Source organism: Necator americanus, chromosome I (genome assembly GCF_031761385.1).
Source record: "Necator americanus strain Aroian chromosome I, whole genome shotgun sequence".
Classification (NCBI taxonomy): Eukaryota; Metazoa; Nematoda; class Chromadorea; order Rhabditida; family Ancylostomatidae; genus Necator; species Necator americanus.
The window spans coordinates 18,529,265-18,555,113 of NC_087371.1; the positions used below are offsets into that span (position 1 = coordinate 18,529,265).

Here is a 25,849-nt window from a genome sequence, read left to right on the forward strand (position 1 = left end):
TATTTAAGGGAGTTAAGGAATTTGACCAGAACTAATGCAGTTGTTGTTAGTTGTACAGGTGTTGTTGTGAAACAGTAGATGAGTTATACAAATAATTCTTCATACAGTTTCCCTCTGCTAACTCATAAAACTGCAACCATAGGCCGGAGTAAGAGTAAGCGTAGGTTCATCGGCATATCCGTCATAGATCGAGCGGAGAATCTTTTTCTTAACATTACTTCTTAGTAGTGCATAAAACTGAAGATGTATTCGAGTTTCAAATGTGGCCCTAAAGAGGGCCGTTGGGTTAAAAGTAGTTAGCACAGCACTTAAGCACGCTCTCCACGGATACGGCGAGCAAGCTGGATGTCCTTGGGCATGATGGTGACACGCTTGGCGTGGATGGCGCACAGGTTGGTGTCCTCGAAGAGACCGACGAGGTAAGCCTCGGCGGCCTCCTGGAGAGCCATCACGGCGGAAGACTGGAAGCGAAGGTCGGTCTTGAAGTCCTGGGCGATCTCACGGACGAGGCGCTGGAAGGGCAGCTTGCGGATGAGCAGCTCGGTCGACTTCTGGTAGCGACGGATCTCACGAAGGGCGACAGTTCCTGGGCGGTAGCGATGAGGCTTCTTCACTCCTCCTGTGGCTGGGGCCGACTTGCGGGCGGCCTTGGTGGCCAGCTGCTTGCGGGGAGCCTTTCCTCCGGTGGATTTACGAGCGGTCTGCTTGGTACGAGCCATTGCTGAGCGTCCTGAGCGAACGTGAAGTGCCGTTGGTGCGCGCCCTTTATATGCATTTCACCAAGCGAGGGCGGAGACTGCGTCAGAATGACCGCCGCGAAACAGTCTAGTAGCCCATGGAACAGTTAAGAGCGTGATACGATCGAATAAAATAATCCTTGAAAGTAATTTAGGAAGATGTAAATCTGTTTTAATGCTGCTGTTTATAGTACGTAATATGAATTGAATTAACGTTGCTCTGAGTGTGACTTTTTTCGACTTGTATTCGGACATACTGTCTGAACGGCCTAACAGACGACATTCCTTCTCCTGATGCGGTGAACACGAGATATTAGTATTGGACGAAAGACACGTTTAGGAAATTTAATTGGTTATAATTAATTTAATTTTTTTTAATTCACAAAATTTAAAAGCAAAATATGACAACAGCAGAATTTTAAAAATTTTAAATTTTTTATTGATATTGCAGAGTAATTATAGAAAAAAAGAACTTCGAGAGAACTACATTTTGTTAAATGAAGAAGACTGAGTTTATGTATAGGACTCAGTTCATATCCCTCTGACATGCAGACGTCCTTCTGACGTGTAGTAGCGAACAGTTCACCAGTGATCTCTTGCATACAAGTCAAAATTTGCTCACCTGATACCACTTCGATAATAATTTCAAAAGTACTGCTTACTTCTCAATGAATGTACGATTAGTATGTATCGTATTTTAGATCAGAATAACGGAATCATCAGAAGTATTATTAGAGGTTGCTGACGAAGACGTGTCACTTTTAAGAAGAGGTTATGGGTTACGTTTCTGAAGTACTCAAAAACTTTCAGCAAACGCGTCAGAGTGCACGTAGCTACAGAATTATTCTCAGGGTCTAGTAACGCAATCTAAGCACAGTTTTTGATTTAAAGGCATCACCCCACGAATCTGAGGTGGTGCAGATTTCAGGTGGAGTATTCGTATACAGGATGGGAGACTACTGAGAGGGGGGTGATTCCGTCCATTTCTTCCTGATTGCCGTAAAAAACGGCCCGGAAGATACGGCTTCATTCGTTTTGGCGCACCATTTTGTACAAGAGGTTCGATTGGAGCACGCCAGTCTTGCGCGGCGCCGCATCTTCCGGGCCGTTTTTTTACAGCAATTAGCAAGAAATGGACGGAATCACCTCCCTCTCCGTAGTCTCCCATCCCGTATACAAATACTCCACCTGAAATCTGCACCACCTCAGATTCATGGGGTGATGCCTTTAAGTATTAATCTCAGATGAGTTTACGGTAGAGAAATCAAACTAGTGCTAGAAAGTGATGGAGAGAAATATTTTGCCGCCTTCAAGATTAAGTACAATGCATGTTTTGCTGCAGAAATAGTCCACAATAAAACTACGTAGCTCCCTCTGATCCATTTTAAACATTCTTATTCTAACACAACACTCCATGAGATTGCAAATGATGAGAAGATAGGGAATAGTCCTCGACTGTATCCTCATCACCGAAAAGTTTATTAATGAAACTTGTTGTTGAGCAACACAATGAACTTTAACATAGAAAATATTTATTGGTCAAGCACTGTACTGTAGCACCGTATTCGATGACATTTGTGGCCCTAAAGAGGGCCGTTGGGTTAGGTTAGGCACACGAGTGCAGCACAAGGCATTTATTCCTTGTCTCCAGCGGACTTCTTGGGCAGGAGGACAGCCTGGATGTTGGGCAGAACTCCTCCCTGAGCAATGGTCACACCGGAAAGCAGCTTGTTGAGCTCCTCGTCGTTGCGAACGGCGAGCTGGAGATGGCGAGGGTTGATTCTGCTCTTCTTGTTGTCACGGGCAGCGGGGGAACGGTCAAGAGGTACCCGTATGATGTGCCGCCGCGTATCAAGGAGGCTAATGAGCGTCGTTAATTGCACCGCGCGTCTCCTGATACCGTCATGATCGCTACAGTAGCCTGGTTGCTCCTCTTGTGCTACGTCTTTAAGAGGCCCCCGCCCACGTCACCCTCCCCACCCACTTTGCCGCGTCTGCCACTCTTACGACGATTTTTTTCCACCGCGCTTACAGCTCTTATGATGCGCTTTTAAAGTCGAACGGAAAGGAAAGTACCTGGTATTACATCTTGTTTGAAGGTCTACATAAAGTGTGCTTGTAAATTAATATAAAAGAAAGGAGGAATGAAATAGGTTTGTATAAGTGATATGATATTATATATATATATATATATATATATATATATATATATATATATGTGATATGATATATAAGTGATATTTACAAATGAAATTTAGAAATGCGAGTGAAAATGAAATTATCCTGTCTCGACTTGTTAGGTGGAAAACACTCATCCATTTCTGGGAATGCGAGATATGTTTCAAAAAATGTCTCACTGATCGGTGTTATGCTATCTTTTTTACTTTTTTTCTCTAATGATTTCTTTTTGTTTATCTAGCTGGGTAAAACTGGCATCCAACGATTAACGAGGCGCGAATAATGCCTCGCAGACATACACTGTACCTAAAGGTATATCTCGAAGATACAAAGGTCTCAGTTCGCCACTAATACAGTTAACCTGTCATATTGATTTTATGCAGAGAATGGATAGAAATGGAGCGATAAAACGAAAGAAGTTTGAAGAGCCATACAAAGGTCTGTTATATAAAACAGTATAAGACGTACATGCAAGTATTGAAATATGTCAAATATTGGCATATTTCAATACTTGCTCTACATAAACATTATGTCTATGTAAAATTTTGAAAAGGTAAAATGTAGAAAGGAGTTAAAGAATGTATACAAAGTAATAAGCACATAATGTTGCTGTTATTATAACTGCCGCAGTTGAAAGTTGAACACGAACTCGTCGAATGGCACCGTGACAAACACATACTTATGCACTGCTAGTTTATATAGAAAACTTAGGGCATGAAATGTGTTAAATTATGAGACGTTTGAAAATATATGCGTGTTATTCTTTTCCCTGGAGCATCTTTTTGAAGTAATTTTTACTTATTCTTCTCCTTTATTCCCAATAATATGCGCTTAGTTTACTATATCCGTACATCAGAATTCGCCTCGGCAATTCGTTCTTCACTCCCCCCTTCAAAATTCGCACTATCCACCGCTTCATCGCGGGCGGGGGGGTCGCGCGGCGTTGATTAGAGAGCAATAGGGAGGCGGGGTGTAGGTGATCTCAGGCGGTCGTGGAGAATGTCTAGCTGATGGAGCGGCAGCCGTAATTACGCGGAGGCGCGCGGTGCCGAAGGGAGGACAGGAGCGGTCAACCGGTTTTCACGGGTACCTCTTGTCCCGCATCCCGGGCAGCGTTGCCGGCCAACTCGAGCACCTCAGCGGCGAGGTATTCGAGAACAGCGGCCAAGTAGACGGGCGCTCCTCCTCCGATGCGTCCAGCGTAGTTGCCCTTGCGGAGCATGCGGTGCAGACGACCGACGGGGAACTGAAGTCCAGCTCGCGAAGAACGCGATTTGGCCTTTCCTCCGCTCTTGGCTTTGCCTCCTTTTCCACGTCCAGACATAGCGACGATTGAGAACTGCGAGATACACTCACGGGTAGAATACCCGCATCGGCGCTGTTTATATAGACATTGCGCGGAACTCCGCCCCGCGCAGCTGGGGGCGGATCGCGGACGCAGATGGTGTATAAAGGAAGGCGCTGGCGAGTGGTTCCTCACCACTGACCACCCAGTGAACCTCGTCGTCATGCCACCAAAGCCATCTGCCAAGGGAGCTAAGAAAGCCGCGAAGACCCAAAAGGCCAGTCGCACCGGAGACAAGAAGAAGAGACACCGCAGAAAGGAGAGCTACTCGGTCTACATCTACCGTGTGCTCAAGCAGGTCCACCCCGACACCGGAGTCTCGTCGAAGGCGATGTCGATCATGAACTCGTTCGTGAACGACGTCTTCGAGCGCATCGCTGTTGAGGCGTCGAAACTCGCTCACTACAACAAGCGATCGACGATCTCATCCCGCGAAATCCAGACCGCCGTCCGTCTGATCCTCCCCGGAGAGCTCGCCAAGCACGCCGTGTCCGAGGGCACCAAGGCCGTCACCAAGTACACCTCCAGCAAGTAAACCACTTGCCGCTGGCGCACTCCATTCTAACCCAACGGCCCTCTTTAGGGCCACAATTGATTTCGAATGTACAATCTGTTATGTATAAAGCAATGTGTGAAATTTGCATAGGATCTTGTCACATTATTAACGAAATTTCGTTGCAACGTCTTGAGACTTGTAATCTGGTTGTGACGGATCTGATGATAAAAGTAACTGTCACTAAGCAGAAGGGCCCAGATAAATGCCTCTTTCCTGTGAGAAGGTGTGGAGCAGCTATAACTTGAATATATGTTGCATATGTTCAACTTCTTTTAGAACATATTTCACAGTGTTTGTAAACAGGTTTTGCTGTGAATAACTGCTGAGATACCGTTCGAGGCGGCATTAGCGAAAGGTCGAGAATTATAGGTTTTCCGTTTTCCTTTGAGGGTTTCCTCGAATTAAGAGCGATTTTAATCCGGACTAGAGTGAGAAGCATATTCTTTCCCAAGATTTTGATGAGGGATTCTTTTTTTTACTTGACTCTTCACTTTGCTGGGCCTATAATTCACTTTATAGGCCTCCGTTAACGTGTACGGTTATGATTCGAGGTCGAACACTCTGGCGTGTCCTAAAAGATATTGATCAACGTCCAATGGTTACGTTTTTTTGAGATTTTCATCGAGTATCCACTGATTTCTATCACTTATTTCTCAGCAAATGCAAAGAACGGATAATGAAAGAACGGTGGTAGCAGTCGATGTGATCGCGGGCTCTCCAGGTGGTCTTCACCGAAAATTTGCGCGGATAAAGAGTTTGGTGTTGTTGTCGAGGCGCACAGGTCATCACATCAGTGTGTCATGGGAGAGGTCAGCAGAAAGCATATGTTTGATGTGACGCAATAAACCTGGGAACTGTGATGTAAGTACCAAGGTGGATTGTGTCTTGACACCCGATATCTATTGCAAGAATGGGCGCCTGTAAAGAGGGTCCCGGCGGAATTTCGAGCATGCCCCTGTCTGCCTGATCAGAGCAATTAGCGATGGTGCGTATCCTAAAGAAATTCACTTTTGTTGGCACTTAAGTAGCTGACTCTGCTCACCTACCGCTAATCATACGCTGCATCACCGGTCATGATATAATTCACTGTCTGCTGAATTGTTTTGGAGAATCAGACCCATCCGGTGCAATTTTGTGATGTGAGGTGATCTCAATGTTGTAATCGTACCAGAAGCAAGAGAAACTATGAGAAATCCTCGCATGAACTATGAGTTAAGGGTGTATCTAACAGCTTCAAATTACGTATATAAAAATTTTCGTTAGAACGGAACAGCTTTCAAAAGTAACGGTAATGAGAATTATCGTTATCCTGTAACTCCAAAGCTTTTTTGTAGCCTAATTTATACAAAAGACCTACAAAGGGACATTCTGACTCCATGGAACTTACAGGAAAAAAAAGAGTTCAAATTTGATAAGATTTCTAGACTTTGTGAAAGTAATATTTTTACCCGAAAAACTGCAGACTCCCTTTCTTTACTAGAACACCATACAAAGTCCCACGGACTGCCATCTTACTCTATTATTCATTGACTTATTCGATAATTCTGACAAATCACACCACTCTTCTCTGCATATTTCCTTGTAACTGCGCAATTCTTTGCGTCTCTGTGGGCAGAAGAGCATCTTGGACGGTTGCCTGCGTTTCTGTGAACGACTGGAGCGTGACTTCGTCGAGGTATGTTCGCGTATCCGTCAGCATATCCACTGGGCACGTTATGTCTCGGGGCATCCGCAGAGAATACGCCAGGACCCTCCTCACCGTTCCCCGCTAGAATGAGGCAGTTTATTTGTCGAGAGCAAAAGGCGGTGATGTTATTCATCTGCTCTAAGTTTTCCAAAAAAAAAAAAACTTAGTGCGTATCCTTGAAAATTTTCATAGCAATGAATCCAGAAGCCCACATCACAAACTGGAGGATCGCATCGCCTTCTTACTCAAGTTATCAGAAACTTGTGTATTCAAAAAAATTCTTCTCATGGAATCTAGTTAATTTTTAGTCCAATTCTATACTCTAGTAAAGGTAATGTTACGATCTGACATTTTTTGGCAGCTTTGATGTTTATTAGTCACACAGTTTTTTGAAATTTGAAATTAACATCGGGATTTCGTTCATTTCTCATTTCTTGAAAGACAATGTGGGTAATTTTGTTGCGAGATTATCGTACGGTTAGTTATTCCAAGCGGTGTATCTGGAGTGTTTTGGGCAGAAAAAAGGCGTTAGCAATTTTCGCTTCACACCACGTTTCTGGACGCCTGGCTTGCATTCTGGTTGTCTTCCAGGAGAATGAATTTCGGACATTTCCGTTTCATCTTTATAGAAGGGAGAAGCCGAGCTTGTAACTGTTCACATAAGCTATGCATTAAGTGCTGAACTTACGCTCAGGAAACGCTTGTCCGGAAAAAGTTTTACTGAAGTTCTGTTCTGTTCTACTACATGAAATAGCCCCTATCAAGGTACAGTACCACTGCAGGTGGCCTCATGAGACTAGCAGTTACTGAATCTTTCTGTATCCTTGCATACCCATCAGACTCGAACACTTTTATTTGTTTACTAATTTGATTTCGGAAGACGAGAAATTACATGTAAAGGAGACACGCAAAAATAAAACCCACTATGTAATAACATTTTTTTTTTCAAAATCAATTATGAAAAATCAGAAGAACGTGCATGATCCTGCTTGCTTGCTGATTGACTGAGTGCAGACAAATGCAGAACATTCCAGAACGTCAGAAGAAATCAATCCTTTCTGTAGGCATAAACAGAGTCGCTGGTAAGCAACCGAAAGTGCTGCACCTGTATTCCGCTTTACATTATAACAAAGAACACAAACACCATTTTATTCCATTATTTTCTATCCTGAACTGCGGATTCGTATTCGAGTTCATTTGTGGCCCTAAAGAGGGCCGTTGGGTTAGATTTGTTGGGATTGTCTCTCGGTGAGGGCTTTTTATCCTCCGAAACCGTAGAGGGTACGTCCTTGGCGCTTGAGGGCGTAGACGACGTCCATGGCGGTGACGGTCTTTCTCTTAGCGTGCTCGCAGTAGGTGACGGCATCACGGATCACGTTCTCGAGGAACACCTTCAGCACTCCACGGGTCTCCTCGTAGATGAGGCCGGAGATGCGCTTCACACCACCACGACGAGCGAGACGACGGATGGCCGGCTTCGTGATTCCTTGGATGTTGTCACGAAGCACTTTGCGATGCCGCTTCGCTCCTCCTTTGCCGAGTCCTTTGCCTCCTTTTCCACGTCCAGACATTGCGACGACGATTGCACTCACGAATGAGATGCCAAGTGAAGGCGACGGTCGCTTTTATACGCTCCGCCAGGGTCACCCCCTCTGCGCCCCATATTGTGAGGTCATCGGGGTGTTTCACATCAGCATAGCAATGTCCAGCGGTAGGGAATTGGAAAGTTGGGAAGAGTTCCCTTCGATAGTGATACCAATAAATCTCCGAGGATTTTTGAAAATCTATTAGACTCTGTGTACAACTCGTAACTTTCTGTCCTGTCATTCGTTTTTCAATCTGATTTCCCTTTCTTCGATTTTTCAATCTTTCTCCATTGGTCATCCGGATGACGCTCCAAATTTTTGAAAGGGTGCACTCGGTTTGCCTGGATAGATATTTCAGCGAAAATTTTATTTATTATCCGTTTCGCGACTAATCTAATTAGTCTCCTTTTGGCGGTTAGAACTTACAGTAGAATCATCAATTCTTCGACAGAAGACAAAAAAGAAACGGATCCGCGTCTTTTTCGACTTTCGCATAAATCTAATTTGTTGACGAGTTTTGAGCTGCTAAAAAAATACAATAGATAATGCAAAACACCGAATTTATAACTTTAGCTGCAGGAAAAACCGAAAATTTTGTTGAGCTAGAAGATTGAAGGAAAAGGGCATCCTACAATATGTAGCTTTCTTGCAGATTTCGTAAAAGAATAATCTCCAAGCTACTAATATCGATTGCTTTTTGGGCTGAAACTTGTGATTTTAGTCAGTTTTTCAACATCTCTAAAGTTATGATATTAAAGCTGTGAGAGATATCGAATTGTTCGCAATAGTATGTAGATTACAAATATGTAATTACCATACTACTTTTCGAGAAATCTATTCATGCCAAAAAACATTTATATATTCTTGGGGCTATCTTGGGGTTATCTCGAACTCAGCCTTATTAATGTGCTGCAGCAGGTAATTTTTTTTTCAAAAAGTATTTTAGTGGTAGATTTTAAGAGTTCTAATCACACCAGGGCGGGTGTGGCGCAGTCGGTTAGAGGTCCGTTGTAGCCACACCGTCGAGGGTTCGAAAGCGCCCTAGTGCAAACCAAGCCTTTCATCCCTCCAGGGTCGATAAATTGGTACCAGACTTGTCTGGGAGGATAAAAACACTGACTTGATCATCGGCTGGCCTCCGCAAGTCATTGTATAGGCCAACACGCGCTCCAAAACCTCAACGATTAAGAATTCCAGTAAAACGCGTTGGTGCATCCCAAGTGGACTGATACGCCAGTCACTTTATCCTTTATCCTTTTTAATCACACCTAATCGATAGGGGTTGCACAGACGAATCTATTTGTAATAGGGGTCAAATTGAGGTGTGTTATGAAGAAAGACGTCTTTTTTCATAACACTGCACTGACACACACACACACCGTACCAGAAGAAAAATTAACCTCGCGCTGGAGCGATAGATGCGAAAGGAAGGAAAATCCATTGTGCCTATTCAGTATTTGATGGTTTCTGCGTGTCTGCAATATTTGCGGCTCCTCATACATGTTAGACGGCTTTTAAGCTATTGTCTGCTGGTCCGTATCATGGAGATGGTCGCGCTCGAAAAAAAATCTTGGCATTCTGACAGCTCTTACTGTGTCGGCAGAATTCAAGGATTTTTCCCCCGGTTTTTTTCGCATCCGGTTTTGAGGTAGTACAAACAGAGTTGTTAAGAATTAAAACAACCATTTAAGCAGTGAGAATGTACTAGTCGTTATGTTTTGTTGGAAAGTATTGGCAAGAAACAAAAATATCGTCGTTTGAGAACCAGCGAATGCTGTTTTCCAAAATCTTTGTTAACACATTCTAGAATTCTGCTCCTGTGTCAAGCCTTTTTATGCTATTGAGGTACCAGAAAGCATCAAATAACAGGGAAGACAAACATTTAGAACAGTGGAAACAAATACGAGTAAGACCTACAACAATTTAATGCTTCGTAACAAACAATTTCTACCCACTCCCTTCACTTCCTTCCTTCTTCTGCCTTCTCATCAACTTCAAAATCTCGCTTCTATCCTATAGTTCAAAGAAGGACTACTACGAGCATTTTATCGTTTATTCTTTAAAGCAATTCCTTAAAGCATCAATAAATGATGCTACTTCTGGACCTCGACCAGTAGCTCTTTAGAGCTAAGCCTCAAGCGAGTACGTCACTCCGGTCTATCGTTTACCGCCGTGCAGAGATAGCTCCGGTGAAGCAGTTGTAGGAGACAATACCCGTAAGGAAAGCTCCTGCGGAAGTGTGAAAAGCTGAAGAGCACTACCCGGCTTTTTTGCCTCTAGCACTCATCTGCTCGGTCCTTAATAGTGCCTTGAAGCGGTATGTCACACGTGTCACCGTAGGAAAGGTGACATTTATGTCAGAGCAATCAACTGAAACATCTTCGCAGTTGGCGAGCGCATGCTGGCCGACTGCAGCTGTTCGAATTTTGGCGCCAACACGGACCGTTGCCCTGTTGACAAGCGGGAGACAAAGCGTCGTCGTGGAGAGCGCAGATGGTCGTAAAGCGGAGTTAACTGGAAAGATTATCTGGACACAACAGCAGAAGTGTGCCAGGGGTGTGCTTGGCAGAGAAAGCTGAGGTTGAACCGTTTTCACCGAGAAAACCTCGTTTTGGTTGAATCTCTATTGAGCTCAAAACAAATAGAAAGTGCTGCTATAATAATGTTGTGCAGTTTGCACTAAAGTGAAATGTTATCGTTCAAGGTATCTTCATTCCTTAACTCGCAGAGATGTTACTCAAAATACAGACATTTGTCGGATTTTTTTCTATGAAGATAGGGAAAAAAGGTTTTCTTTTCTGGGAAAGTCATATTGGCCACTGCTTCCATAAGGCAGCTGAGAATCTGAGAGATATGATATTCGTCCATCAGAACTCCATTTTTCGGTTTTCTGTCAGAAACAGTTCTGAGAGTTAGAAGAAAAACAGATTGAAGATAATAGAAATGTTGCAATTTTTTATTTCCATCTATTTTCTCTGTTATTCACCCAATTCTTTGATTTCTTCTCTTCATTAGCAATTTTTGACATTATCAGTGCATGGTATTCTGAAAACTAGTCGTGAGCATTAACAACGTATCGTCACAGCCCTTAACGCAAATCTTTCTCTTCATGATTTTCATAGCATCTCTCAGCCTCTTCTTCACCCACCAGTTCAGCACATTTGGATTCGTCAGGTATCATTCGCTGATCATGGCTGTATGACTTTACCTTGTTAGAAACGGTCGGAATTCGTACAGCCCATTATCTGCCTATAAACCCATAGCTGAACTCCTTCATGTATTTTGGAATCAACTGCTTCGGCCAGTCATCGGCGTCGTTCCTACACTCGCTTAGGAGTTTGAACAGAGCAGTGGACATTTTTCCGACTTCAGCAACAATACATTCACGTTCATCGACAATCTCCCCATAAATTGATTGAAGAATTGTTTGATTCCTTAGGTATTATGGGGAGGGGGGTAAAGAGACTCTCACAGATCTTTCTGCGAATCCTTCCGAGACATCAAGCATCCCGATGGATATGTCGGAGGAAAAACATTCATGCATTGATGCTTCGGTCGTTCGTGGAGACGACGTCAACCACTGTAGATGTTCTCTTAACTACAGACTGAGTACAGAGAACTTCACAGTCACAAGGAGGTGTGGGAGGAATAAATAGTGAGAGTGGTCGAAGTTATTGAATCAAATAGCTCAGCAAAAAAAAACAAAGCTACAAATTGCGGCTCTCCGTGCAATAAACTCGTAATGCGCACAGAAAATAAACTTGCACACGGCACTTAAAAAACAATGTACTTATTACTAAGTGACATATGAAACAGTGTAGCAGTGCAATAAGAGAGAGAAGGAGCGAATTTTGTCCTAATACTGCCCTCCAAATTTAGAAATTCATTCAAATGAACTCTTAGATGAACATTTTCCTCATTTCTTTCATGTAATGATTTTTCTCGCTTCTGGTACGATAACAAACTTGAAATAACCTCACATCATAGTATTTCTCCTTAGGATTTTCGGGACTATTGATGCGCATCACGATCCTTTTCAACACCCCAGTGGCACAGGATATGATCGCCAGTGGGTAAGTACAGTGCTCAGGTACTTATGTATTTTGCTATCAACAACTTCAATTTTCGGCATCCAACGACATCGTACCTAAACCTGCATAGGAATTTAATCAAAACAGTGGACCGCTTCTTTTGCAGCACATTATAACCCCACCACATTCAAAATGAAGCTCTGTAGAAACTGATAAATTATTTCTTTATTCAGAACAACAAGCACACGATGAAAAGCAGCCGAATTGTTATTGTGGCCCTAAAGAGGGCCGTTGGGTTAAAAGTAGTTAGCACAGCACTTAAGCACGCTCTCCACGGATACGGCGAGCAAGCTGGATGTCCTTGGGCATGATGGTGACACGCTTGGCGTGGATGGCGCACAGGTTGGTGTCCTCGAAGAGACCGACGAGGTAAGCCTCGGCGGCCTCCTGGAGAGCCATCACGGCGGAAGACTGGAAGCGAAGGTCGGTCTTGAAGTCCTGGGCGATCTCACGGACGAGGCGCTGGAAGGGCAGCTTGCGGATGAGCAGCTCGGTCGACTTCTGGTAGCGACGGATCTCACGAAGGGCGACAGTTCCTGGGCGGTAGCGATGAGGCTTCTTCACTCCTCCTGTGGCTGGGGCCGACTTGCGGGCGGCCTTGGTGGCCAGCTGCTTGCGGGGGAGCCTTTCCTCCGGTGGATTTACGAGCGGTCTGCTTGGTACGAGCCATTGCTGAGTGTCCTGAGCGAACGTGAGATGCGCTCGCTACACTCCCCTTTTATGCAACTCGCCGGGGGAGGGCGGGGCTGACCTGCGCCTGTGCTCGCTCTCGCCCCTGTAACCTTGGACGATGCCAAGATAGACACCAAGCGTAGATCTAGGTGCTGTAGCACAGCCGAAATCCAATCCTAAGCCCTCACAGTTTCACGCGACGACGAAGTGGGAGCATCAAATTCAGAATTCCATGCTCTTGGAGATCGTACATTCTTTGTTAATTTGCAAAAGTTTAATATCTTTAGTCCAAAGCTCAGAGAAAGAAGCAAATATCAAATCTCTGTGTGGAAGCCTTTTCAGCAAAGCCTTTCATCTCTCTGGGCTCGACGAATTGATGTCAAACTGGTCTGGGAGAGACATCGGTTGGCCCTCGCAAGTCATTTTATGGCTTAGACACACGTCCGTAAACCTCAAATAATTCTGGGTTGAAGTGAACCCGTTGGTGCATCCCAAATGGATTGATTGACATCAGACACTGTCCCTTTATCCTTGTATTCCGTTTTACCTTAAATCTGTGATTTTATTGCACAACTGTAGCTTATGCATAGCATGATTTGGTAGGTGTAGGACTCGGGATTCAACATATTCTCAGCACTTTCATTTCCATTTGAAAGTAATCCCGTGAAGTTTTTTTTACTCTTGACGGATTTGCGAGTGATATGCGAGCGCTAACTTGGTTCACAGTAATATGATTTTCGACAGTTTAGGGGACTTTGTGCGTAGGAGAAGATTAGCAAAAGCAGAGATGTTTTCTCTGAATATAATACCGCTGAATTCATCAGAAAATGCGCAAGCCTCAATGTACTCCTAGATAGAAATTCTTACGTGAACTTGGAAGATGCATCTCAAGCCGGTTTTTGATTGAATGCTCATCTCGTAGATTAACGTGGGGTTAAGCTTGAGCTGGAAACTCATGGATAATTGAAGTATGCAGCCGCTTTCAAAATTACTACCTGTTATTTTGACAATAATATATGACTTCAGTGTTCTGGGAAACGCAATCATGCTGCAATAATGACATTCAACAGCGCTGTGTGGCTCTTTCCGTTCCACTACGAACACTGGCTCAGCGTTCCAGAACACTCCATGATCTTGTAAATGTAAACGTATTGTCCCACTGTGACGTAGGAAGATTCACACAACGCCAAGCCTACTATTTCAAAAGTATTCCTGGAAAGTATGGCTCAATTTTTACATTAGAAAACATTTATTGATAAAAGACTGGACTATTTTGTGGTATTCGGAGTAGCATTTGTGGCCCTAAAGAGGGCCGTTGGGTTAAAATTGGCACACAAGGCGTTTATTCCTTGTCTCCAGCGGACTTCTTGGGCAGGAGGACAGCCTGGATGTTGGGCAGAACTCCTCCCTGAGCAATGGTCACACCGGAAAGCAGCTTGTTGAGCTCCTCGTCGTTGCGAACGGCGAGCTGGAGATGGCGAGGGTTGATTCTGCTCTTCTTGTTGTCACGGGCAGCGTTGCCGGCCAACTCGAGCACCTCAGCGGCGAGGTATTCGAGAACAGCGGCCAAGTAGACGGGCGCTCCTCCTCCGATGCGTCCAGCGTAGTTGCCCTTGCGGAGCATGCGGTGCAGACGACCGACGGGGAACTGAAGTCCAGCTCGCGAAGAACGCGATTTGGCCTTTCCTCCGCTCTTGGCTTTGCCTCCTTTTCCACGTCCAGACATAGCGACGATTGAGAACTGCGAGATACACTCACGGGTAGAATACCCGCATCGGCGCTGTTTATATAGACATTGCGCGGAACTCCGCCCCGCGCAGCTGGGGGCGGATCGCGGACGCAGATGGTGTATAAAGGAAGGCGCTGGCGAGTGGTTCCTCACCACTGACCACCCAGTGAACCTCGTCGTCATGCCACCAAAGCCATCTGCCAAGGGAGCTAAGAAAGCCGCGAAGACCCAAAAGGCCAGTCGCACCGGAGACAAGAAGAAGAGACACCGCAGAAAGGAGAGCTACTCGGTCTACATCTACCGTGTGCTCAAGCAGGTCCACCCCGACACCGGAGTCTCGTCGAAGGCGATGTCGATCATGAACTCGTTCGTGAACGACGTCTTCGAGCGCATCGCTGTTGAGGCGTCGAAACTCGCTCACTACAACAAGCGATCGACGATCTCATCCCGCGAAATCCAGACCGCCGTCCGCCTGATCCTCCCCGGAGAGCTCGCCAAGCACGCCGTGTCCGAGGGCACCAAGGCCGTCACCAAGTACACCTCCAGCAAGTAAACCACTTGCCGCTGGCGCACTCCATTCTAACCCAACGGCCCTCTTTAGGGCCACAATTGATTTCGAATGCTACGCACTGGATAATAAAAAGTGGTTCTAATATAACATTGAAGCGTTTACTGCGTGATCTCGCGAGCGATAGAGATGTTGCTGTACTGTTAATACGATAATTAAAAGAGTACAGCAGAACTTCACTTATAAAATGAACGCGAAAAAGTGAATAAATCGTTTCTAACCCAAAGATCTATGTAAGGAAGCAGCTGAGTTTGAATGCTCTCTATCTTGTGTTTAAAATCTTCTGATGCTCGCTACATTATGAAAATAAGAAGAGGATTGAAAATTAAGCTTATTTGATTGTATAAGTCTGTTGCAACTGTCGGTTTCATAGTGGAAACAATCCTGCTGATCCCTGTACTGCGGAACTTGGATTACTTTCAAAACTCCCCACGATTCTGCTGAATCTTCTAGTCAGCACCATGCTCTTACATCAAAACCTATGAATTCACTCCACTATCCTCTCCTATACTCTATAACTCTAGACACTACTTTTGCAAGTAACTCAGATAGTAGCAGATCATGACTTCAGGATGTGATTTTAAACTTGCTCCTCAGATGTTGTTTTATTTTCGGATAACCCTGCCTGATTCGAGAAGTGCAGGAAAGGAACTAGCTTCGCTAGGTTAGGAAACAATCCTATGTTCTCATGCATATGCTCTATTAGGAAGTTCGGAACCGGTTGAACTCCAGATCATCTGGCAACTACATTGACATAGATACCATGAAGTGAATAATCCGTTTCTGCTTGGGGACTTCGTCGACCTCGTTCCGGTAGTCGCAAAAATCTTCCCGCAACTTCTTATCGTTCTGCAATGATCTCTGTGACGAACAGAATTTCTCCCTATCTACGTTCAAAGTGTTTTTTCTCTCAGTGCTCAAGATGAATAAAAAAGAAATCTGCAATCACAAGGCTTATAATCTCTATACTTGCGTTAAATTCGCATATAGATTTATTATAACCTAGAAAATGGTTGTAAAACATGCACTACAACCGTTCTTATCAGCTCTCCGGAGGAACACTTATCTGAGCAGAACAGTACTATGACTTTGAGCGTACTACTCCAATCGGCCGTTCTTCCGACAACGACACGATAAACGCTGGGTTGGCGCCCAATTTCAAACGAATGCATTCGCAGGGAGGACGTTCGTTGAGGTGCTGGGACGGTTTGATTGAAACGCTAAGTGCGATTAAAGGCTCTCCGTTATGTATCAGGTGTGAGGGCACACCTGGAGGCATTTTCCTGCGCTGCAAAGCATATGTAGGTGTAAGTAGGTTAGATTGATTTGCCAAGGGCCTTTAATGACCATCTATCACGTGATGGATGCGAGAGCACATCTGGAGGCATTTCGTGAGGTATCAATTAAAGCCGCCGTATGTTTTGAAGTATTGTTTTTCTCATGGTGACAAGGTGCACATCAATGAAGCCTGAAGCCGCCTTTGTTTACTGGGCATGCTTAATCCACATTTCTTTTGTGATTCTACAGCTCCAGACAGATTCAAGTTGCAGCAGTAGTGCGTGTGCAGTAGTAGTGGTGCACGTATTCGGCAAAAGTCAAGACTGCAAGTAAATCCTTTGCAGCGAATGTGCACATTTCTACCCGATCGGCCCCGTCGACGACTGCGGATAGTTTCAAATGAAACACTCGAATGATCACCACTGTTTGCTCTCAAGAAATTCGTCTAAAAAGGTTTTTTTTCAAAGATAATTCGTGTTCAAAATAGTAGATTCTCTTTCACAGTGTAAGTGATGCATTTTTGACGGCGCGTACTCCCTTATCAGCGTCCGTTGGTGTTAGAAGGTGGTATTGTAGCAGCTACAAAACTCTTAAAAAAAAAACTACAGAATATAACGGTTAACCCCTAGGTAGTATTCTGTTCTTACTATTCATAAGAAAAGCGTTGCAAAGCTAAAATATTCTAGAACAGATGTATTGACGTGAAATTTTGCTAAATTTTGTATCAAGAAGTTTCTTAAGATGTTTCTTAAGAAATGCTGCCTTTGTGCTACTTGTTTTCGTCTACAAATTTGTCGTGAGGAAAGGCAAGACTTTTCTAGACATTTTTCATAGAGCTGGACATTCAGAAATCAGAATCTTCTTCAGAAATCCCTACTCCATGAAGTGCAACTTATGTACACAGGCGGGTGCGTGTGAAGAGGATCCCGGTGGAATTTCGAGCCTGCCTCCCGCCTGAGAAATTAGCAATGGTACGTATCCTAAAGAGATTCATCTTCGTTGGCACTTAAGTAGCTGACTCTGCTTACCTGCCGCTGCATCACAGCCTAGGACTCAATTCACGAGCTACAATTTCCTCTTCTTTTTTTTTTTTTTTTGAGAATCGCACACATTCGCTTTAAAGTCGTGGTGTAAGGTGAACTTGTAACTGCAATAGGAGCAGGAACCCTTACGAAAACCCTTACGTGGAATATGAGAGAAAAATGGATCTAATAGTTTCAGATATGATAATTTTCGTTAAGAACGGAAAACACTAGCTTTCAAAAGTAACGGGAATTAATATTATCATTATCCTGACGATCAAATTTTTCTGTAGCCTAATTTATTGTCAGACAGAAGGATCTCCGACCTGTTGCAAGAAAAAGGATTCATTTGATAAGATTCCTAGACTTTTTGAAGGTAATATCAAACACAAAATTCCCTTCCGATTCTCTTTTTAGAACAACACACAAAGTTATATGTACTTGTAACTACATTGTTCTTTAATTTACTCGGTAACTTCCGTACAACTGATTTGTTCTTTGCGTCTCTTTGGTCACAAGAGCATCTAAAACTGTTGTATGCGTCTCCATGAACGACAGTGACCTCGTCGGGGTGTGTCCACTGGACACGTAATATCTCGGGGGCATTGCCAGGAAATCCGCCAGAACCCTTTTGCCGTTCCCCTGCACAAGCAAGGCTCAGCGGGAGGTATGACCTACTTCCAGCATCGTACGCAACATGGACGGCATCACAAACTGCTGTGTGGTGTTGGAAGCGAAAGGTCAGCAAGTAGCAGAGTGAATTGTTGGGGACTAGCAGCATTTCTGCGGTCTTCAGCTGCTTCGTTTATACTGTAGGCAGAAATCACCCAAAGTTGTTTGTTGCCGATGTCTTACCATATTGCATATGTAGGTCCCGAGCAAAAGGAAGGAATAGGGACTGGTTAAAACACTGCTGGTCTTTAAAATTCTAAATCTCGGGCACTGTGTCTGTCACTACCCTGATCACATCCCTCAAATCAGCTGAGGGGAACTTCATGGAGTCTACACTATGTTACTGTGCACAGGGTGGTTTAGGACAGTAAAACATGAATCAGGGCACAAATCTGCGGCTACAAATTGACCGCTCTGTAATTTTGATCTAATTGGCGAGTGCTCGGTAGGGCACCTCGGCCCCATTCAAATTTAGCGCCGAAACAGTGTTGTACATCTTCGCCGATCTGTCGGTAGCGTCATGTGTGGAATGAGAGGTCAGAGAACAGATGAACAACTGCCGCGATACCGAGTTTATGACCGCTCGCCTGTGAAAATATTAATATTGCTAGTGTAACGTCGTTCAAGGAAGCCCTGGTTTCCATGGGATAGTGCTTTACAGATTGATAGCCGGTGGCCGTCAGTCGCTTGTATGTGAGACGGTTTGCAGAGGAGTGGGTTTGTGACGAAACTATGTTGATGAGAAGGAACTCAACGTCGTAGGCCTCCTTTCTAACATTTCGTCTGTCGGTCAAGGAATAACTAAATTGCAAAACCAGGTCATTCCCACTTGCCTTCCACAAATCCAATGAAACATCAGTCCAATAAAACAAACCAAGCCACATCTTTGCACTGGTGTGTGCACGAATAAATTTTAGCCAACCAGATTGGTCACTTCTTTGAAGAGAGCTTCGTCGAATTCGAAATTCATGAGCTATTTTTTTAGGAACGAATAGTTGCCCCTCAATTATTAAATAAATAAAATGCGACAAGATTAGGAATAATGTAGGTTAGTATGTGGTTGGATCAACTCTTACTGCCGTGTTCTAAAGAGTAGTCACCACAAGTATTCTGAATCGCACCTTTGCTTTGTCTTTGCAGATGAATGATCAACACAACGAGGGATGAACACGTTCTTTTATTCAATCACGTCCAACTCACAACATCGTATTCGAGAAAACTTCACTTGTGGCCCTAAAGAGGGCCGTTGGGTTAGATTTGTTGGGATTGTCTCTCGGTGAGGGCTTCTTATCCTCCGAAACCGTAGAGGGTACGTCCTTGGCGCTTGAGGGCGTAGACGACGTCCATGGCGGTGACGGTCTTTCTCTTAGCGTGCTCGCAGTAGGTGACGGCATCACGGATCACGTTCTCGAGGAACACCTTCAGCACTCCACGGGTCTCCTCGTAGATGAGGCCGGAGATGCGCTTCACACCACCACGACGAGCGAGACGACGGATGGCCGGCTTCGTGATTCCTTGGATGTTGTCACGAAGCACTTTGCGATGGCGCTTCGCTCCTCCTTTGCCGAGTCCTTTGCCTCCTTTTCCACGTCCAGACATTGCGACGACGATTGCACTCACAAGTGAGATGCCAAATGACCGCGATGGGCGCTTTTATACGCTCCGCCCGGGTCACCCCGCTGCGCCCCCGTCCTCTCTACGCCACGCCTCGCAACAGCTTGCGTAGACAACAGTGGTAGGCAGGCAGAGTGGAGAAGAAAGAATGGTTTCACTTGGAAGATTTTCAAAAACGCTCAGAAATTAGTGTATAGCTTGTTCCTAGCTCCTATCCTGTCCTCACCACTAATTTTTAACCGTTTTGTTTCCTTTGGTGGTTTTGTGAATGTCAGTCTCTCCTTGCGCTAGGTTCAAGGACATGCACCTTTAGGGAGGAATTTCCTGTGGAAAAATTCGAATATTTCATTCTAAACACCATCACTACCATGTATTTTCCTCATCTAGATTGAACCTTTAAAGGAGAAGCGGTTCGTTGAAACGGTAAATGCCGACCAACAACTTCACAGAGGCTATTCTGGTCCAGTATTCTCTTGTCGCTAAGAGCGTCTCGATTGGCAAATCGTTCAACTTTTTCTTTCTTTTCCTCACCTTTGCTTCAGTGGAGCATGACATCCATGGACCCGAATCTTCTGGAAAGCTAGTCAGAAACTCAGAAATCAGAAACTAGTGCATGACAGTGCCTGCACCAATACTCGATTCCCTCAATCCATTCAAATTACCGTTAATTGATTTCGACCTCGAAACAATATCACTGGAGTCCGAACACCATGTGCTCCGACTCTAGTGATGTTATCACTCAACCCTCTTCGACCCTCAGTTATGGCCGTTCGTGTTTAGGGATTTTTAGACAACTCTCGTTGATTTTCACACATTTATCGCGAAGCCGTTATTGAAGGTAGGGGAAAACAGCCGCTAAGCACGTCTCTTTCCATTACTTTATTGAAATTCTGATGAAATGAAATGAAAATGAAAAATAAATTTCGAATGTACCAGAAATCTGTCACTCATTGGCTTCACTTGAAGCTTTCCTTGGATTTTTGCGCTGGGATTTTTGATGAATAAGAGCTCAACTGGACAATGCTGCCGATGAATTTAAATCCAACTTTTTGTTCTGCTCCAGCAGTACCCGTCGAGGGGTCATCCATTAATTTGAGTGTTCATAGTATGCTGTTTAGCTAGAATTCCTCTCCATGCCTGCTTCTTCACCAGATCTTTGCTAGAAGTCTGGCTGACTTTCCCTTCGAGGATGCTTGCTGATGTGCACCAAAATCTGTCTAGAACGCATAAATTTGGGGTTTTTGGACCTGGACAGTCAGCTTTAAGACCTATATGAATGTGACGTGTCAGTTCGGTGTTCGTCATAGTTCAGATGTGGTTCTTGTAAAGTAGTTGCAGGAAACAATTGGTGCAGAAGCAACCATCAAAATGGGATCAACGTGGAAGCGTAGAATTGAAGCAATGAATCCATAACTCAAAGCAATCACATCAAAGAGATTTCACGACATTGTCAGAATTAATGTCCTCCAACAGTCTTTTGTTGGAGGACAATAATTCTGAACAGGTTGTTAGGTTGTTAATTTTGTCCGGAAGCAGTACGAGCGGCTTGCCATAGGTGGTGCCGATATTTACGCACGAATAACCAGTCAGAACCTCTTCGCACCTCAGGTGGGGTCTTCACTCCGAGCGATGGCAGTCATTCGAGTTTTGACCCCACTACAGTCCCTTGTTTAGCTATCGGAGAGCAGACGGCGCGTCTTAGAGGAGAGCGTAAGTCGACATACAGTGGTCGAATCCTGACTGTTTTCCAGACACAGCGACATAAATGGATAGAGGACGTATTTGTTGTTCAAAACTGAAGACTAAAACATTTCCATTATGCATACAGAAAAAGAAAAACAAAAAGAATGAAGGCGATAGGCCTTCCACAAGTCCGCTTTTGAAGTCCTTATCTTATGTTATCGAATAGATCAGCAGAAACACCAAAGTTGCGCCATAATTTGAAGCAAAAACGTATAGAAAAGTTCACAGCCAACATAAAGAAATGAATTCACACAAAATTAAAGGATAACGTTGGAGTTTCTGACGTTAATCAATCAGCTTGGGATGTGTCACCACGTTCACTTCATTTCAGAATCGTTTGAGGTTTACGAACGTGTAACCAGGGTCAGGGTATAATTGGGAAAAATCCCTCCTAAAAATAACCCCCTCCCTCGCAGATCTTCCTGAAAACGACCCTCTCATCTCGTTCCTACTAGTATAGCTGCCCACATAGCAATCAAAAATTGGATATAATAAAAAGAATTAGAAAAACAAATAAGCGCCTAATAAATGAATTAAAATAACACGATATAATAAATAAATAATAAATTATTTTAAAAATAGTAATGCTACAAGTAAAACAAAATATATATTGTAATACGGCGATATTAATAGAATAAATAATAACTAAAAATTATACAGTCATGTTAATTATATGTTCAAAATGCCGCGTGACGTGCCAGGTAGAAGAAGATCAAGAATAATAATCGAAGTAGAAAAGCATTCAACCTTTCGATGGACTGATCTAGACACGGTTAGAATATTGTGTTTTATTTTCTGTAGAATTTCTGTAATAATATGTGTTCCAGGTAGCTCGTATGGAGATGTGGAACAGTGCAATGAGAAGACAACACAGAAAGATGTTTATTGGACTTTACATACATAATAAATCCAACAAATGCTTTTAATCTTCTATTTCGAGCAGCAAGGACCTCGAGCGGAGAGACTGCTCGATTAGCTCCACATGTTACTGGAGTTCAAGGTCACGATTCTTTTGCCGTCTTCGTCTCACAGCGCAAGTCTGAGCAGGAATAATGTTAATAGCAGAAAACACCGAATTTCAAAAGGCTCACAAATAGACTGGAAAAAAGTGTTTGCTGGGAAAAAAACCCTTACCAGTACCGCGAAGAGCGTAATCAAAACAAGAAATCCGAGTGCTGCGAAAAGAAGTGTAGACGATTGATCCGAGGGTGCAGCTGTCGTCGTCGTCTTAGGTGGAGAAGTGAGCCATGCGTCTCTCAACTATTTTTTCTTTGCCAGCCACTCCGCTGAAGGTCTTGGTTCGGAGTTAAATTCTTTAAAACGCGTGAAGCTCTCCTCAGGAGAAAGGGCGGAAAGATCGTGGTACATCTGTAAATACTGCAATTAGTGTATAAATGGATCCAAAAAATGATTATCATTAGGCGAGAAGATTAAAAGACGTGTTAAGATAATAAAGAAAGACTAACTAGAAGGCAGTCAGATTGTCGAAGATGTTACCGGTAGGCCGCTCCCCATTCCACATTGGCTACTAGCCAAAAATATCCTCCAGGTATATTTGCTCGGATTAGTACGAGGTAGACGGTACTGCAAGAATTAGAAGTGAGTCAGCCCTCCGCAAGTCATTGTATAGGCCAACACGCGTTTAAAAACCTCAACGATTACGAATACCAGTAACTGCGCATGCGTTGGCGCATCCGAAGTGGATTGATACGCCAGTGACTTTATCCTCGTTTTGCTATCCACCTCTGTTTACTTTCTTCCCTTTATCAGGAATGAATGGTGTACTATAACAGTACGAGGAGAGTGTTGTCGTAGACGTTAATCAGAGTTTATACCGCTGTTTATACTAAGGAGTTCAAAACACTTGAATTCTTCAAATGTCCTCGAATCGTGCTGATTTTCGTCTCGTTTGTTGGCAAAAGAACTCTGGTTCGGCCACTCTTCGCCGATGCATCAATCGAATTTCTTCCCCTCTTTTACTGAGATCAACCTGCATGGTTCGGAATTCGCAGTTCTAGAGTTAAGCTGACTTTTCCGAGATTTGCCTAAAAATTCAGATCTTGACCTGCAATGCTTTGACATTCTTTTTTAAATAAGCGAAACGGCAAGGTCCACGTCATCTCGTGCTTGGAAGACGGAGAGTGAAGTATGTCTTTGTGCAATCGTCGATCGTTGAGAAAAAAAAAAAACATATAGCGTATTTGAAATCACTTCGCCACTGGACACTGATAATTGCTGGCAGAACCACATATTTGTCCGATGTTTTGCTCCATTTAATTGTTTGAACTGAGAAGTACATACGCGCAGAACGGCATTTGTCAGCTCTAAGGAAAAACTTGCGTTCTAACGGCAAACTTGTGGCAAAAATTTGTCAGTAGGGTTTGGAAGAAATGAGGGCTCAACTCTGATTTTGAAGAACTCGAAAGAGCAACGTTGAATAGCATTGATAGTACTACGTCGCAGGTAAGGCTGCTTAGCGCCCTACGCTAACGAACATTTGCTTCAATGGAAGGTCGACCACAACCACAACGGAATTCAATGTTGTTGCGGTTCTGACCTGCACTTTTGTTACAAAAAAGATTCGCATACTTGTTGCTCGTGTATCAAAAAAATTCGGTGCTAGATAGTGGATCAACTGGTCTTTCTTTATAGCAGTTCCTTGGCACTTGAATTTCGGAAATATTTATAAGAAGTACATTCACTAAGAAAACATTGAATAGCTGGCATCCGACCAGAATGGATCATTCCTGGGATAGTTGAAAGTGTGCAATTACTAATGTCTGTAGTGCTAGGATTTATAAGTAACATTTTTAGCGAAGCAGGCCAACTTTGCTGTTGAATCCTACCACCGCTGTACAACCTCACAACATTCATTGAGAAAGCGTTTAATAGACTCATGTATTCGCTAGTAATTGTGGCCCTAAAGAGGGCCGTTGGGTTAGAATTGGCACACGAGTGCAACACAAGGCATTTATTCCTTGTCTCCAGCGGATTTCTTGGGCAGAAGGACAGCCTGGATGTTGGGCAGAACTCCTCCCTGAGCAATGGTCACACCAGAAAGCAGCTTGTTCAGCTCCTCGTCGTTGCGGACGGCGAGCTGGAGATGGCGAGGGTTGATTCTGCTCTTCTTGTTGTCACGGGCAGCGTTGCCGGCCAACTCGAGCACCTCAGCGGCGAGGTATTCGAGAACAGCGGCCAGGTAGACGGGCGCTCCTCCTCCGATGCGTCCAGCGTAGTTGCCCTTGCGGAGCATGCGGTGCAGACGACCGACGGGGAACTGAAGTCCAGCTCGCGAAGAACGCGATTTGGCCTTTCCTCCGCTCTTGGCTTTGCCTCCTTTTCCACGTCCAGACATAGCGACGATTGAGAACTGCGAGATACACTCACGGGTAGAATAACCGCGTCGGCGCTGTTTATATAGACATTGTGCGGAACTCCGCCCCGCGCAGCTGGGGGCGGATCGCGGACGCAGATGGTGTATAAAGGAAGGCGCTGGCGAGTGGTTCCTCACCACTGACCACCCAGTGAACCTCGTCGTCATGCCACCAAAGCCATCTGCCAAGGGAGCTAAGAAAGCCGCGAAGACCCAAAAGGCCAGTCGCACCGGAGACAAGAAGAAGAGACACCGCAGAAAGGAGAGCTACTCGGTCTACATCTACCGTGTGCTCAAGCAGGTCCACCCCGACACCGGAGTCTCGTCGAAGGCGATGTCGATCATGAACTCGTTCGTGAACGACGTCTTCGAGCGCATCGCTGTTGAGGCGTCGAAACTCGCTCACTACAACAAGCGATCGACGATCTCATCCCGCGAAATCCAGACCGCAGTCCGTCTGATCCTCCCCGGAGAGCTCGCCAAGCACGCCGTGTCCGAGGGCACCAAGGCCGTCACCAAGTACACCTCCAGCAAGTAAATCACTTGCCGCTGGCGCACTCCATTCTAACCCAACGGCCCTCTTTAGGGCCACAATTGATTTCGAATGTACAGTCTGTTATGAATAAATCTCTTTGTTTTGAAAATATTCGGATGAGCAAATTAATGTTTTGAAAACGCTGAAAAGTTATGATATAATATTGTGCGAGATGTAAATCGTAGTAGGAAATGAAAAAAAAAACTGTTGTGTGCGAAGCATTAACAATAAAAGAATCTAATCTCATAATAATCACCTCAGTCCTTATTTTAGGAGGTCGTTTTCTCTCTTTAAACTTTTTCTTTTTTTTCGTTTTCTAAAACTCACTACTTAAATGTTCTCTTTGAATGTTTAAATGTAAATGAGGGTTCTCTCTTCGTTGGCGTAACAAGAGCCCACAGGGAGCAAATGTATGTCTACGTATGAAATCGTACCTATACGTACACCTTTAGTGCTACTAGTA

General features: G+C 44.2%; 12 protein-coding genes across 12 annotated transcripts; 5 read left to right on the top strand and 7 right to left on the bottom strand.

Annotated features, from left to right (window-relative positions):
* Positions 1-308: 308 nt before the first annotated feature.
* RB195_006090 (uncharacterized protein) lies at positions 309-719 on the bottom strand (the record flags this gene model as incomplete). Its single annotated transcript, XM_064178964.1, has 1 exon — positions 309-719. The coding sequence occupies one exon, from the start codon at positions 717-719 to the stop codon at positions 309-311; it is 411 nt and encodes a 136-aa protein (XP_064035961.1).
* A 1,586-nt stretch (positions 720-2,305) lies between these two features.
* Positions 2,306-2,614, top strand: RB195_006091 (uncharacterized protein; the record flags this gene model as incomplete). The annotated part of the gene is made up of 2 exons (XM_064178965.1): positions 2,306-2,337; positions 2,389-2,614. The coding sequence occupies 2 exons, from the start codon at positions 2,306-2,308 to the stop codon at positions 2,612-2,614; spliced, it is 258 nt and encodes an 85-aa protein (XP_064035962.1).
* Positions 2,615-3,984: 1,370 nt separating this feature from the next.
* Positions 3,985-4,239, bottom strand: RB195_006092 (uncharacterized protein; the record flags this gene model as incomplete). The annotated part of the gene is made up of 1 exon (XM_064178966.1): positions 3,985-4,239. One exon carries the CDS (start codon positions 4,237-4,239, stop codon positions 3,985-3,987), a length of 255 nt encoding a protein of 84 aa, XP_064035963.1.
* Positions 4,240-4,423: 184 nt separating this feature from the next.
* Positions 4,424-4,795, top strand: RB195_006093 (uncharacterized protein; the record flags this gene model as incomplete). Its single annotated transcript, XM_064178970.1, has 1 exon — positions 4,424-4,795. The coding sequence occupies one exon, from the start codon at positions 4,424-4,426 to the stop codon at positions 4,793-4,795; it is 372 nt and encodes a 123-aa protein (XP_064035964.1).
* Positions 4,796-7,762: 2,967 nt separating this feature from the next.
* On the bottom strand, positions 7,763-8,074 carry RB195_006094 (uncharacterized protein; the record flags this gene model as incomplete). Its single annotated transcript, XM_064178971.1, has 1 exon — positions 7,763-8,074. One exon carries the CDS (start codon positions 8,072-8,074, stop codon positions 7,763-7,765), a length of 312 nt encoding a protein of 103 aa, XP_064035965.1.
* A 4,032-nt stretch (positions 8,075-12,106) lies between these two features.
* Positions 12,107-12,930, top strand: RB195_006095 (uncharacterized protein; the record flags this gene model as incomplete). The annotated part of the gene is made up of 2 exons (XM_064178972.1): positions 12,107-12,162; positions 12,444-12,930. The coding sequence occupies 2 exons, from the start codon at positions 12,107-12,109 to the stop codon at positions 12,928-12,930; spliced, it is 543 nt and encodes a 180-aa protein (XP_064035966.1).
* On the bottom strand, positions 12,439-13,105 carry RB195_006096 (uncharacterized protein; the record flags this gene model as incomplete). The annotated part of the gene is made up of 3 exons (XM_064178973.1): positions 12,439-12,861; positions 12,932-12,962; positions 13,041-13,105. 3 exons carry the CDS (start codon positions 13,103-13,105, stop codon positions 12,439-12,441), a joined length of 519 nt encoding a protein of 172 aa, XP_064035967.1.
* Positions 13,106-14,194: 1,089 nt separating this feature from the next.
* Positions 14,195-14,578, bottom strand: RB195_006097 (uncharacterized protein; the record flags this gene model as incomplete). Its single annotated transcript, XM_064178974.1, has 1 exon — positions 14,195-14,578. The coding sequence occupies one exon, from the start codon at positions 14,576-14,578 to the stop codon at positions 14,195-14,197; it is 384 nt and encodes a 127-aa protein (XP_064035968.1).
* A 184-nt stretch (positions 14,579-14,762) lies between these two features.
* On the top strand, positions 14,763-15,134 carry RB195_006098 (uncharacterized protein; the record flags this gene model as incomplete). The annotated part of the gene is made up of 1 exon (XM_064178975.1): positions 14,763-15,134. One exon carries the CDS (start codon positions 14,763-14,765, stop codon positions 15,132-15,134), a length of 372 nt encoding a protein of 123 aa, XP_064035969.1.
* Positions 15,135-19,408: 4,274 nt separating this feature from the next.
* Positions 19,409-19,720, bottom strand: RB195_006099 (uncharacterized protein; the record flags this gene model as incomplete). The annotated part of the gene is made up of 1 exon (XM_064178976.1): positions 19,409-19,720. The coding sequence occupies one exon, from the start codon at positions 19,718-19,720 to the stop codon at positions 19,409-19,411; it is 312 nt and encodes a 103-aa protein (XP_064035970.1).
* A 4,729-nt stretch (positions 19,721-24,449) lies between these two features.
* Positions 24,450-24,833, bottom strand: RB195_006100 (uncharacterized protein; the record flags this gene model as incomplete). Its single annotated transcript, XM_064178977.1, has 1 exon — positions 24,450-24,833. One exon carries the CDS (start codon positions 24,831-24,833, stop codon positions 24,450-24,452), a length of 384 nt encoding a protein of 127 aa, XP_064035971.1.
* A 184-nt stretch (positions 24,834-25,017) lies between these two features.
* RB195_006101 (uncharacterized protein) lies at positions 25,018-25,389 on the top strand (the record flags this gene model as incomplete). Its single annotated transcript, XM_064178978.1, has 1 exon — positions 25,018-25,389. One exon carries the CDS (start codon positions 25,018-25,020, stop codon positions 25,387-25,389), a length of 372 nt encoding a protein of 123 aa, XP_064035972.1.
* Between the last annotated feature and the right edge of the window lie 460 nt (positions 25,390-25,849).